This window comes from Bison bison, unplaced genomic scaffold (genome assembly GCF_000754665.1).
Source record: "Bison bison bison isolate TAMUID 2011002044 unplaced genomic scaffold, Bison_UMD1.0 scf7180017864035, whole genome shotgun sequence".
NCBI lineage: Eukaryota > Metazoa > Chordata > Mammalia > Artiodactyla > Bovidae > Bison > Bison bison.
In genome coordinates, this window is record NW_011494607.1 from 20,161,005 (window position 1) to 20,176,612 (window position 15,608).

Genomic DNA, 15,608 nt, shown 5'->3' on the forward strand with positions numbered 1-15,608 from the left:
CAATGAACATTGGGGCACATGTGTCTCTTTCAATTCTGGTTTCCTTAGTGTGTATGCCCAGCAGTGGGATTGCTGGATCATAAGGCAGTTCTATTTCCAGTTTTTTAAGGAATCTCCACACTGTTCTCCATAGTGGCTGTATTAGTTTGCATTCCCACCAACAGTGTAAGAGGGTTCCCTTTTCTCCACATCCTTTCCAGCATTTACTACTTGTAGACTTTTGGATCGCAGCCATTCTGACTGGCGTGAAATGGTATCTCATAGTGGTTTTGATTTGCATTTCTCTGATAATGAGTGATGTTGAGCATCTTTTCATGTGTTTGTTAGCCATCTGTATGTCTTCTTTGGAGAAATGTCTATTTAGTTCTTTGGCCCATTTTTTGATTGGGTCATTTATTTTTCTGGAATTAAAAACGGCTTCTTACCTGGGAAAAAGTTTGAAAATCTCTGATGTGATTTAAGTACACATGACTTGGAATGAATTTGGTAAGCTAATTAACTTCAAACAAATTCCTTTATGAAATAATGCATAAAAAAAAATTCTCAATCTGTAACAAAAAACTATACAGTACTATTTTTTTTTTAATCTAGGAATGTTTAATGTTCTTGCTATCATAAATAAAATAAGGGGATTCATGGGATATACTTATTTGAGCAAATATTTTAATTATTTTTTTTCAGGTTTTTTATGACCTTCTTAGTCAAAAGTTGCTTGCCTCATATTAGTATCTTCAAGTTACTATACCTAAGTGAAAGCTCCCAACATTGGATTTCACCTTGGATATTTCAACACAGTGCATACATCGGCTGGGAAAATCCAAGGTCCCATACTCCCTGACACAAATATCACTTACAGGAACTAAGAGAAAATGTGGCCCTGTCCCTTCCAAACTCATTCTGTAAGTAGAACAAAAATGAATCTTGTTACTCGTTGTAATGGGTTATATATCTGGGCTTATTTGAGGATTAAATAAAACACTATGAGATACACACATAGCTTCCCAAGCAAACCCAACCCAAGCCAAGGAACCCTACGTAAGGGGAACAGATGACCCTACCTGTTATTTAAGAAGTCTCCTTTACATATTATAATGAGACTCCTTTACGTAATTAGAATGCTGTTTTGAAATACATTTACTTATTTGGCTGTACTACATCTCACTTGTGGCACATGTGATCTTGCTCTTCATTGTGCTATGCAGGATCTTTTAGTTGCAGCATACGGGAATTTTTAGTTGTGGCATGTAGGATCTAGCTCCCTGACCAGGGATTGAACACGGGGCCCCTGCATTGGGAGCATGGAGTCCTATCCATGGGACCACCAGGGAAGCCCCTAGAATAATTTTAATTATGCCATAGTTCTATTTACTATTGGTGGTGATTTGAAAGGATATGAAAGTAATTTTTAGTATTAAAATCATTTAACACATAAGTTATTGAGTATATTTTTAATGTCTTTTGATGTTAAATACATGACACCTTGCAAACATTACAGATATTTTTCTGCTAAACCCCCATTTTAAAACTGTTACCTTTTTAATCTAAAAATAATCTATTATACTCATAAATCTGTATGAGAAATATTTTCCTTTAAATATGGATAATTTGAAACTTTATGTCTTAAACCACATCTTGAAACTCTACACACTATAGAGTAATCTGAAAATATTAATAGTTGAAAACTAAAAAAAGTTAACATTTTGCAGTTTCTTCTTTATCATTAGCCCAAAAAATAGGCAGTAAATTTTTATAGCATTTTCCCTCACATAAAATCTAAGTTTGGACAAAGTCTCCCTACTCACTGAAAGTAAATTTAGTTAAAACAACTAATGTTAGTTCAATGTTAAATACAACAGATTTGGGTTTAATTCTACTTTTCTCTTTTCCAAATCTCTCTCATGCCAAGGATGTTGTGAATTTAGTGCCTAATACCATCATGTAATTTTAGAACCTGAACAGAATCTACATCCCATTAGAAAAGCTCCCTATGGTGTCTATGTTAGTTACAAAGTGCCATGTGAAGCACTGCCATCTACTGGGAATGTCTGCTAATCACAAGAACAAACAAAAGTAGGAACTTCGCTTTTTATAAAAATATTTATGAGCACTGCACTGCACTAATACACTGAATATACGAGGAGAATCATATAGATCATTCTGTCAAGGAGATTAAAATCTAGTGAGGGGCACAAATAAAGACAGAATTAACTATAACAAGTTGTGAAGTTATAAGGAAGACTGGTAAGTGCTAAAAATGTGCAAAGAAAGGGAATATAGAGGGAACACAGAAAAGGTGGAATTCATGCTGAGCAGTGAACTAGGAAACACTTCATAGAAGAAGTGATACTGGGCAGATTCTAAAGAACAGTAGGTTTTCAACAGATAGATCTGTGGAGTGATAACATACAATTTTGCATTTACAACCCTTAATCTCATAAAATAAAGATACATTCTGACTTAAGTAAGATTAGTTTCATCTCTGAAAGAGATGGAAAAAAAAAGAGGCATTGGAAAAAAAAACTTGAGAAGGAAAAAAACTATTTCTGGGTGGTTGGAACCTAAGTAGCTGAGGAATAGAATGGAAAAGTTAAAATTAAACAAATAGATCAGGGTTTTAATAGCCTTTTAAGACCAGCTAAGGTATTTAAACATTTTTCTTAAGATAAACAAACAGCAAGTCAGCAGAGATTTGTGAGCATAGTACTGATAAACTATACAATTGGAATTTGGCTATATTATGAAGATGCTAATGTGCAGGATGAATTAATATACTATATATTTAAATATTGCTGTGCTATGTTGAGTTGCTCAGTCATGTCTGACTCTTTGTAACCCCATGGACTGTAGCCCGCCAGGCTCCTCTGTCCATGGGATTCTCCAGCAAGAATACTGGAGTGGGTTGCCATGCCCTCCTCTAGGGGATCTTCCCAACCCAGGGATTGAACCCAGATCTCCTGCTTGCAGGTGGATTCTTTTACCATCTGAGCCACCAGGGAAGCCCAAGAATACTGGAATGGGTAGACTATCCCTTCTCCAGGGGATCTTCCCCACCCAGGAATAGAACCAGGGTCTCCTGCATTGCAGGTTTCTTTATCAGCTGAATTACCAAGGATATTTACATATTATATATCCATTTTACATACAACATATTATATGTTCCTGTATCTTCTATTAACATGGTATATTTATAATTGCACTACATATAATTGAAACATAATATACAATTTTATATATTTTACATCATATAGTTTATAAACTACATATAGAAAATGATACTATTAAAAATTCATATATTACAAAATATTTACGAATTTTAATGAATGCCTCAAAGTATATATGATACAAATGTGTGTGTGTCTGTGTACAGGTGTATACAGCAGCACTCCTGCAATCTATTTTCTCCCTCAATTGGGAATGCTCAAGAAAGAAAGATGCCCTGGTCAAACTCCCTTGAAAACATGCTACTGATAGTCCTCTTGGCAATTATACTAATGGTACTTACTTGACCTCTAATGCTCTATAGTTGCAGGAAAGCCTTATCTTTGTAATGCTTTTAGCTGATGGACATGGTCTCTCCAGATAGCTCAATGCAAACAAACCAGGAATGTATGGAGTCATGTGGCCTGGGCTCCCTGAAAAACATCACTAAGCTATGTACATATCCAGGTACCAAATCAAAACATCTCATGATCAGGAAGTATCACCATGGAAGTAGGACCTTCTGTTAACCACAAACTCACTTTACCCCATATGCTAATCATATGCATTGCTTTGTATGTCAATCATACCTCAATAAAGCTGTTAAAGTTTTTATTTAAAAATCTCATGATCAAAATAGCTCTCTTTTGCATAAATGATGCCCGGAATGATTCTTTTCAAGACTTCACAAGTAAACTAACTGCCAGAGCAAAAGAAGAGAACAGTGGCTGCAGCTGCAGACTTTTCACAACCACGTGTATTCTTGACGCTGTTCTAAGTTGAGTATTAGCTAAAATCTCAGACTTCTGTGTGTGTGTGTCTACTTGAATACTTCAACTCTTTGTATTCTGTGTCTACATGTCTGTATGTATGTATGTATGCACTTATTTTTATATGGTAAAAAGTGAACATGTCCTAAAAAGTCCTCTAATTCCATCTCTACTATAAAACCACTTTTACACTTATTGCATATGGTTTCACATCTATGCACCCTACTCTACCCAGCTTAAAAATCTAAATGGAGGCAAGAAATTTGTTAACTACATCCACAACACCTAGAACCACGAAGCTGGCACACAGCAGGTACTTAACAAATGTTCAGTAAATGAGTGAATGAGAATATAAATATATTCCTTGTTTTTTTTTTCCTGGGATTGTGCTATATATATAGGACCCAGCTTGCCTTCTCAATGAAGAATATAACCTGGATATCTTTTAGGTCTGGTTCTTATAGCTTTGCCTCATTCTTCTTAAAAGACTGCAAAGTAGCATTTTATTTGATGACTGTAATAGGATTTATTCAATCATATTTTCTTTTGTTGAATATTTGGGTTGTTTCCTACATATTTTGCATTAACAAGAAAGCATCAGTGAATACTGGAGTTACTATATCTATGCTTCTGTGCTATTATTTCCATAGGTTAGACCTCTAGAAGGAAAAGCATAGTTTAGTGAGAGTTTTCAAATTACATTCTTTTTCACTTTTGCCAATCTAATGGAAGAGGAATGTCTCAAGTTAATTTGGATTCTTTTTAAGCTTCTTTTCTATGATTTTCAGTATTTTTATTTCTACTGTAAAGTGCTTTTTCCAAATTTTCAAAAAACTTATATTTCTTACTATCAACAACCTCAGATAAGCAGATGGTCCTGTCACTTTAATGGCAGAAGATGAAGAGGAACTAAAGAGACTCCTGATGAAAGAGTCTTGGTGAAAAGGCTGGCTTGAAACTCAGCATTCAAAAAACTAAGGCCATGGCATCTGGTCTCCTCACTTCATGGCATAAAGATGGGGAAACAACCGAAACAGTGACAGACTCTATTTTCTTGGGCTCCAAAATCACTGCAGATGGTGACTGCAGCCATGCAATTAAAAGATGCTTACTCCTTGGAAGGAAAGCTATGAGAAATCTAGACAGCATATTAAAAAGTATAGACATCACTTTGCCAGCAAAGATCCATACAGTCAAAGCTATGGTTTTTCTAGTAGTCATGTATGGATGTAAGAGTTGGACCATAAAGGCTGAATGCTGAAGAATTGATGCTTTCGAATTGTGGTGCTGGAGAAGATTCTGGAGAGTCCCTTGGACAGCAAGGAGATCAAACCAGTCAATCCTAAAGGAAATCAGTCCTGAATAATCATTGGAAGAACTGATGCTGAAGCTCCAATACTTTGGCCACCTGATGCAAAGAGTTGAGTCATTAGAAAAGACTGATGCTGGGAAAGACTGAAAGCAAAAGAAAAGTGGGGCATGGATAAGACAGATAGCATTGGATGGTTAGACAGCATTACTGACTCAGTGGACATGAATTTGAGCAAACTGGGAGATAGTGAAGGACAGAGGAGCCTGACGTGCTACAGTCCACGGGTTTGCAAAGAGTAGGACAGGACTTAGTGGCTGAACAACAAATATTTATTAGTTTACCATAACCTTTTAATTACAAAGGACATCTAAGCTTATTTTATGTGTGACAAATAATTTCTATTATTCTTACATTTTATCTTTTTGGATCTTTACTGGTCAAAAGTTTTTAATGCATATTCAAATGAGTCACATGTTTCCTTTTATAGCCTTTGGAGTTTTATACTTTGCATAGAGTGTATCCAACAGCAAGGTTATTTTCAAAATGCTCTCTTTAATACACTGAGTTTTGTCTGATATAGTTAAATGATTAATTCATCTAGAATTTTATGGTATATTTACCAGATTAAAATACATTATTTTAAAATATTTGAAAATGCAACATAAACTTCATAAGTTCTGTATTCCCTTTTTAAATTTAAATTCCCATAACTAGATCTGGATGACAGCTATTCAAGATAGGAAATGTAAAAGAACTGATGTCTAACTAGTTACTGGGGTGAGGCAGAGTGTTAAGGCAAAGTGTTAAGGTGACTCCCACACACTCAATTTGGGCTTGAGAACTGAGTGAATTGTGATGCCCTATATAAATATATGGGAGAAACAACAGAGTTTCTGACATGTTTAGCAAGAGATGTTTTTGGAATATCAAAGTAGAAATACCAACTGTGTTTGGACAGGACTAGAAGTCAGCGGAGAGACAGGGACTACATGCAGAGACTTAGGTGATACTGGCAAGGAAGTGCTTTTTTTCCCAGGGTAAATATTTAGAATAAAAAAGAACATGGCAAGTGACTAGATCTTGTGCTGGAAGAGGTCACTGAGTGGATGTGAAAGTGAAAGTCATTCAGTCGTGTTCGACTCTTTGAGACCTCATGGACTATACAGTCCATGGAATTCTCCAGGCCAGAATACTGGAGTGGGTAGCCTTTCCCTTCTTCAGGGAGTCTTACCAACCCAGGGACGGAACCCAAGTTTCCCACATTGCAGGTGGATTCTTTACCAGCTGAGCCACCAGGGAAGTCCAAGAATACTGGAGTGGCTAGCCTACTCTTTCTCCGGGGGATCTTTCTGACCCAGGAATCCAACTGGGGTCTCCGGCATTGCAGGCAGATTCTTTACCAACCGAGTTATCAGGGATGAGTGGATGTGACTGCTGATTAATTCACAAGCTGAACCTTGGCAGTCAGAGGATTCTCACTCCCTTTTCAGTGGGGAGAGCTTAGGCATGGAGAAAAGTAGATGAATCACTAACATTTTCCTATGTTCTACCATTATGTTAATATTGTTTAGTCAACTGCTCCTCGGTCTTTTCGCTAAGATCAACTGTAATATTGCTTTGTCAATAATAGATCCAAAACACAGGTTTAGAAGTTTTCCTGTATTTATTTTGGTTAATTTAAAGAGACTTCAATAAGACTTGGAAGGAAGAACAATCAGGTACTTTTAACATAAAAATGAAATACCTATAGGTTTATCCACACTAAAATTATCTTTTTCCCCATACACAACACATATTAATATTTCTTTGAATGCTAGATTAAAATTTAAAAACTTACCCCTCAAAATAAGCATACATATAACTTCCTCTTACCTGCCGTAAAGTTCGTGCCACTATGCTTTCTAATACTGGTCCTCTATCTTCATGCAGTAAATGGACTTCATCAAGAATAAGGAGCTTTACAATTTGGGAAAGAGCTACGTCTCCAACACTCTTTCTTGTTACTACATCCCATTTTTCTGGTGTGGTCACAAGCATCTATAACACAAGAAAAGATAAACTTAAAAGAGGAAAAAGATCATATATTACTTAAATTTTCACTGTCATTCAAAAAGAAATACAATTGACCAAGATGTTAAAGATACCCAAAATGATATCTGATACCCTATACACAACAGTCACTTCTCTATAAGTTGTGATATTAAGCAGTTCTTTAAAACTCAGTGAAGGTAGCCTGTCAGTAAATTGTACTGTAAAGTGTACAAATTACACAAGCATATTTCAAATGTATCTTACAATGTAAAAAAAAAAAAGAAAAACAAATGACACTATCTTTTAAACAAGTGTGTACTGATAATGGCTTTCATTTGTTTTTTTTTTTTTAATGGCTTTCATTTGCAAAGGGATAAAAGCAAGTGAACAAAGCATTAAAAGGAAATGAAAAGGATACCAGGAATCTACTCTAGGAATGGTCAGTAACCTGTTTATACTTCTCCAGATTTGGAGGAAACTTGACTACTGATACACAGTTTTTTGTATACCTGTGGCGGATTCATTTTGATATTTGGCAAAACTAATACAATTATGTAAAGTTTAAAAATAAAATAAAATTAAAAAAAAAAACTACCCCCTTTAATATCAACTAGTATATGCAGCTCTTTATTCTAAAAAACAATACATATACTACAGCATAACCAGCACATAATAGCAATAAAAACAATGAGTCACCGGAGGTGCAGGGTACCTAGAGCAGAAGGCGAGCCCAGGGTATTTATGTTAAGTTCTTAGAAGAGACCATCTGAAGTGAGCTGTGATTATAAATCTATTTGCTTTCTACATATTGAATTGCTTGTGTCCTCCAAAAGCATACTATGGCAGAGAAAAAGACAATAAACCTTCTACTATGGTAATATTACACTAGTATATATTTAACATGTGAGGTAACAAGTCAAAAACTGAAGTTTCTCTTAGCCAGTATATCAGATTATAGAGCCTGATGATAATCAAAATTCAACTATTTTGTGAAGAAGTTAAATGAGATGGGAGTCACATTGTTCAACATTTTTGTTGTGCTATTACTCTCATGTCTGTTTTGAAGTTACTTACGGGAATGGTAATCTTATTTTCTTAGACTGCAAATCACATACATTTCTTAATAAATGCATAATCCAAGTTTGTCAGTATAATCTGTTGCATTATTAGAGATATCATGATCACTTTGAAATAAACTGTATCAACCACAAAATTTAGCATCTGTATTTCAATATAACATTAATTGGCAAACTATAATGAAACAGATTAAGGCATTCATATCTAAGGTGCAAAATACTATGAATCTGAAGCTACTTAGTTAATTTACTAAAGTTAAATGGTAATACTGAAGCCACATCAAATTGAAAAAAATGTGCTACTGGAATTAAGTATAAACAGATGTATAATGAATTTTAAGATCTAAAATGGTTTGAAACATTCACTATGCATTAATTAACATCTTTTATATTCCAATAATTTAAACATAACTTCTACTTTGAAAAATGACAATTTAAAACAATCCAAGATATATCTTACAAATATGCTCAGGGATCACTCACTAACAACTCTTTAACTGAAAATCCTAAAAAACATGCCCGTGTGTTTTCAAAAGCAACAATTCTTCTAAATTGTAAATTCATGTTACATTAAAATATAAAATAAGCTTACAATTAATAAATGTTAAGAAAGCTACAAAGCATACTACAAAGCTAATAATGTGGTAACAACTAAATTTTAAAATAAAAATTCTTAGATATAAGAAAACTATACTACTAAACATTAAAAATCCATTTTAGCATTTTGTTTTCTATACTTTCAGCACAGTGAGAAATGACTTCATTTATATTACCATTTCATTACTCTAATTCCCTGAACAAAAATGGCTAGAAAATAAAGTGTCACATTTGCTTAATGAATTGGAACTCATGCAAGACATTTCCATCTGCTCCTGTATTAGGGCATGGGTTAACTGTCAATATTTTTACTGTCAACTTAAATTTCTCTCAATACATGTACTTTATTCCTTTAGGAGTGTAAAAATCATTATTCCAAACTGTTCCAATTTTAGCCTAACCACTGGTAAAATGGCATAGTTGAGATGCTATACAACCACTATTGTGTCAATAATTTGGTATATTCAATTTAAAATGCTCCATCCATTTGACAGCTAAACAAAAAGATCTAAGACTTGCTAGAACCACTTCATCTGGTAACTAACATAAACATAATCTTTTGCCTTTTAAAACATTGTGACCTAGGGGAAATCACTTTCTCTCTCCTTCCCTTTTTTGTCTACTGCATTATTTCTGACATGTAACATATACAGACTTAAAGTGCACACTGTGATGATTTGATACACATACATATTATAAAACCATTACCACAATGAGGCTAGTTAACACTTTCTTCCCCTCACTTCATATTACTTTCATGTTTGAGTGTGTGTGTGCGTGTGTGTGGTGATAATATTTAAGATCTGCTCTCTTAACAACTTTCAAGGATATAACACAGGAATGTTAATTATGCTCACTGCACTGTACATCAGATCCCCAGAACACATTCATCTTATATCTAGAAGTTTGTACACTTTGACCAACATTTTCCCATTTCCCTTATCCCTAAGTTCCTGGCAACCAACACCGTATTCTCTGTTACTTTCTTGAGTTTGGCTTTTCTTCCCCCATACATAAGTGAGAACATAACAGTATTTGTCTTTTCTTTTCTGACTTATTTCACTTAGCATAATAACCTCAAGGTCCATTCCTATTGTGGGAAAAGGCTGAATTTCCATTTTTTATGGTTGAATAATATTCTATTCTACATATATGCCACATTTTTTTTTTGTCCATTCATTTCTTGGTGAACACTTAGGGTTGTCTCCATATCTTAGCTACTGTGAATAAAGCTGCAAAGAACATCAGAGAGCAATCTCTCTTCAAGGTAATGATTTCAATTCCTTCTGATATATACCCATAATTGGAACAGCTGCATCATATGGTAGTTCTATTTTTCACTTTTTGGGAGACCTTCAAAGTGTTTCCATAGTGGCAGTACACGTTTACATTCCCAGTTTACAACAGCAACTTACAATAGTGCACAAAAGATCCCTTTTCTCCACATCCTCGCCCATATTTGTCCTCTCTTGTCTTTTTTGGTAACAAGTCAATCTAACAGCTGTAAGGGGATATCTCATTGTGATCATGACTTGCATTTCCCTGCTGATTAGTGAAGTTAAACATCTTTTACTGTACTGGGGGTCATCTGCATGCTTTCTTTGGAAAAAATGTCTACTCTAGTCCTCTGTCCATTTATTGTTGTTTTGGTTTGGCTTTTGTGTTATGTGTGTGTTTTGCTTTTGAGTTGTGTGGATATTAACTTCTTATCAGATAGATGGCTTGCTAACGTCTTCTCCTACAGGTAACCTTTTCATTCTGCTATTTCTTTTGCTGTGTGGAAGCTTATTTTCACTTTTGTTTCACGGGTTTTTGGTGTCATATCCAATAATCATTCCCAAGATCAATGTCAAAGAGCTTTTTTCTCTGTTTTCTTGAAGTAGTAGTTTTACAGTTTCAGGTCTTACATGTAAGTGTTTAATCCATTTTTATGTTAAGATGCTTCAATCGTGTCCCACTCTTTGCGACCCTATAGACTGTAGCCCACCAAGCTTCTTTGTCCTTGGGATTCTCCAGGCAAGAAAACTGCAGTGGGTTGCCATGCCCTCCTCCAAAGGATCTTCCCAACCCAGGGATCTTCCCATCTCAGGGATCAAACCCTCTTCTGTCTCTTGCATTGGCAGGCAGTTTCTTTACCACTAGTGCCACCTGGGAAGCCCCTTAATTTTTTGTAAGCAATATAAAATAGGTGGCCATTTACATTCCTCTGTATATTGTTATCCACTTTTCCCCATACAGTTTACCAAAGATATCATTCTTTCCCAATTGTTTTCAGCTCAACTGTCAAATATTAGTTGATGGTATATGTGTGAGTTAATTTCTAGTCTCTCTTCTGTTCCATTGGTCGATGTGTCTATTTTTCTGCCAGTACCATACTTTTTGATTACTATAGTTTTGTAGTATAGATTAAAATTAGGAAGTGTGATACCTTCAGCTTTGTCCATTCGCAGGATTGCTTTGACTCTTTGGGTCTTTTGTGGTTACATACTAACTTTAAAATGCATTTTTTTATATCTGTGAAAAATCATAAAGATATTTTGATAGGGATGCATTGAATCCACAGAAGGCTTAAGAGAGTATAGACATTTTCTCTTTCAATGCATGAAAGACATTAACTCTTTCAATGTATGACAGACATGAGCTATCTTTCCATTTATTTATTCCATTTATTTTTCAATTTCTTTCCTCAGTGTTTTACAGTTTTTTTTGTATATAGATCTTTAATTTCCTTGGTTAAATTTATTTCTAAGCATTACATTTTTTTTTGATACTCTTGTGTACAGGATTATTTCTTTTTCTGATAGATCGTTGTTAGTGTATAGAAATGCAATTGCTTTCTGCATGTTGATTTTGTATTCTGCAAGTTTACTGAAGTTGTTTCTTAGTTGCAGAAGTTTTTTCCTGGAGTCTTTAGGGTTTCCTGTATATAAAATCATATGTGCAGTGACCATATTACTTCTTTTCTGATTCAGAAGACCTTCTTTTTCTTGCTTAATTATTTGGGCTAGGACTTCCAGTACTATGTTAAACAGGATAGCGAGAATCTGCACCCTTGTCCTGATCTTAGCAAAGAAAGATCAACCTTAGGAAAGTTTTCAATCTTTCACTGTTGAGTATGATGTTAATTATAGATTTGTTATATATGGACTTCATTATGCTGAAGACAATTCCTTCTATACTCAATTTGTGGAGAGTTTTTAATCATAAAAGGATGTTGAATATTGCAGGAAAAAGTTTTAAAATGAAAGACATAAAATACCACATGTTTAGAGAGCACATGGAAGAACTAGAACTCTCATGAAACAATGGTGGAAATGAAAACTCACACAACCATTTTGAAAAGCTGCTTGGTATTACCTACTAGAGATGAACATATGTAAGCCTTGTGACCAGCAATTCCATCCCTAGTAAATTATGTACTGAACAGAAATGCACACATACTTGTACCTAAAGATGTATATTAGAATTTTCATAGCTATACTATTTATAATACTTCAAAATTGGAAGCCAAATTTCCATCAACAATAATACAGATAAATAAGTTATAACAGTTATACAATGAAACAATTATACAAAACAACAAAAATGAGTAAACTATTGCTATATGCAATAATACGGTAAAAACCTGAAAATTTTGTTAGTGAAAGAATCCAGTTATACAGTATAAAACTTCATGGATAGGAAGTTTTGAAACAGGTGAAACTAACATAAGGTGTGAAAAGCTAGGAGTCATCTCTGAAGAGGAAGAAGGACACAGCAAATGGGAGAGAAATGAGGAAAGATTCCAAAGTGTGGTAAAACTCTTTTGATCAGTGTGGTGCCTATATCAGTGTATTCAGTTTAGGAAAATTTATCAAGCAGTTCACTTAACAATTTCTGCACTATTACTCTGAGTATGTATTTTACTCAGTAACCGTAAGCTATGCACATACATGCTATTATAATTACAAATAATTTATAATTAAAAAAAATTAAATAACAAGAAGGGATATCTGAACTGAACAAGCAAAAGGTTAAGAGTTTGCTATATAAAGAAAGGAAAAAAAATATTGCATGCTACAAAGAAAAATAAGCAAAATTTGTTCTTTGTGCTTCTAATATGCATTAGTCACATATATCATCTCTTGTATAATCTTTCTATGCACACCACAAGCATTCTGAGGAAGGAATCAAATATAAAATCTTTTACATAGAAGTCCAAGTTCTTCAACCTACTGATTGGATTTGTTTTTCATACAAATGACAACTTCTAAATTTATGTCAATTTCCTGACCACTTATCAATGTTCTCCTCAACCAGAGGCCTCTATAAGCACTAAAAGCAAAGAGATAAGAAAGTTTTGGCATATTTATAAATGTTTTTTAACATTATAGTTTTTGAATGAAGAAGAGAAATTAGACACCTATTTTAGAATTCATAATTTCCATATTTCCTTAATGTTATTGTTGTTGATATCTATTTAAAAATAAGATTTATTCTTATTTTTCAATATTCATTTTTTCATACATAGACCAGTCCATAAAATTTTCTAATTCCAATAAATTAATTCATTATACAAAAAAACAGTCTTGAAATTATATCACTAATAGCAATATATATCCAGCTTAAGACAGAATGTTTGTGATTTCTAAATACAGTTTTATACTTAACAAATCCTGTTATATCTATTTAAAGCTATACAAGTCACACTGATATCCTACTGAATTTTAAACATTTTAAAAAAACATTTTGACTGTTGGAGCAGTATTTTTCCTTGAGGCAGATGGCTATAAATTAAAACTAGATTTAAAATGTTAAGTCAAAGGAATATAACAAATTTTAAAAATGAAAGTATGCTTTCTTACCTTTACAATACTTAAAATAAATTTTGAAATTTTTGGTACTTAGACTATAGAAAAAATTTTAATTGTTTAAACTCATTACATTAGATTTTAAAAAACAGAATGGTAAAATATTAAAATATAGTCATCAAAATCTAAGAGTATATCACTATACTTCATCAGGTCTCAAGAGCTATTGATTTTGAGCTATATCATCATTTCATGTGTCACTAGGAAGTTAAAAAAAAAACACACCAAATACATTTTTCTAATGTCTTACAATTGATGAAATACTGTACATTTAGTTGAAAATGTTGGGGATCTATTAACTATGCTAAAGAACAATATTCAAGAATGTGTGCTCAATACATTTTCTGTGTGAAAACAGTCAGCCTGGAGCTGTTACAAATCACATTTTAATGCTATAGACTTAGACCATGCAACTGTTTGCAGGATTTAGGAAATCTATCTTCCTTTTTAAAATACATAATCACATACCTACTCAACCAACAAGCCTATAAATTATATGAATGTTTTAATTTAAGGATAAAATCTAAAATGTCACATGGTTTAAATTCCGTAAAAACACATATAATTACAGTTATACTAAACTCTGCTTTACAAATGTCAGTTCTGATTGATGGCAACAACCCCCGTAATGGAACCTGACAGCCCGCAGATTATACCTGCCACTTGGGACACTACAACAAATCAGTTCGTTCCAACTACTTCCTTTTCTACCTTTTTTTATGCTCCCTCCTCTCCCACCAATTCACACGCCTGAGTGCACACGCACACATGTAAAGCCTAAAGTATTCTGAAGTATCTAGCTATATACTTATGTCAAGGATCACAGCTTTCCATTATAAAATGAAAACATAAAGGTTAACTGGAGAATCTTCAACTACAGAAGTATTCTTATGCATATTTCTGTTGAAACTACAGATATGGTGAAGCTAAAGCATAAGGAATACAATCTGAAATATATCTTGGCATCTTGATGTTCAAAAAAAAATCTGTATGATACTATTTTTAGTTAAAAGCTCAAAGGTAAACATTTACTAAATAAAGAAACAAAGTATAATTCAACAAGAAATCCTAATACTTGCAAAGGAACACAGCAGGGAGTTCTGGAGTAAGGAAGACAAGGCTCCTATAATATATAACTCAAAATTAAACATATAAGAAAAATACTTTCTAGATTGCATGTGTTTATAACTGGAGCAGAATTATATTTGCCATTCTTTTTGTCGATTTAAAACACTTTCCAACAATCTCAGAACATATATACTGAACTATAGCCTCATCACGAAATCAGATTGATTATATTCTTTGCAGCCAAAGATAGAGAAGCTCTATACAGTCAACAAAAACAAGACCAGGAGCTGACTGTGGCTCAGATCATGAACTCCTTATTGCCAAATTCAGACTTAAATTGAAGAAAGTAGGGAAAACAACTAGACCATTCAGGTATGACCTAAATCAAATCCCTTATGATTATACAGTGAAAGTGAGAAATAGATTTAAGGGCCTAGATCTGATAGAGTGCCTGATGAACTATGGACTGAGGTTTGTGACGTTGTACAGGAGACAGGGATCAAGACCATGTCCATGGAAAACAAATGCAAGAAAAGCAAAATGGCTGTCTGGGGAGGCCTTACAAATAGCTGTGAAAAGAAGAGAAGCAAAAAGCAAAGGAGAAAAGGAAAGATACAAGCATCTGAATGCAGAGTTCCAAAGAATAGCAAGAAGAGATAAGAAAGCCTTCCTCAGTGATCAATGCAAAAAAATAGAGGAAAACAAC

General features: G+C 33.9%; 1 protein-coding gene across 2 annotated transcripts in view; it reads right to left on the minus strand.

The window, feature by feature from the left end:
* ASCC3 (activating signal cointegrator 1 complex subunit 3) overlaps positions 1 to 15,608 on the minus strand; it is a 341,661-nt gene that overhangs the window by 200,038 nt on the left and 126,015 nt on the right. For both annotated transcript variants that reach the window (XR_824792.1, XM_010834747.1), the window contains exon 11: positions 7,153 to 7,317. Coding sequence is in view for 1 of the 2 variants with exons in the window: in XM_010834747.1 (XP_010833049.1) it covers positions 7,153 to 7,317 (165 nt within the window). In the remaining variant the exon portion in view is untranslated. The remainder of the gene's footprint in view (positions 1 to 7,152; positions 7,318 to 15,608) is intronic.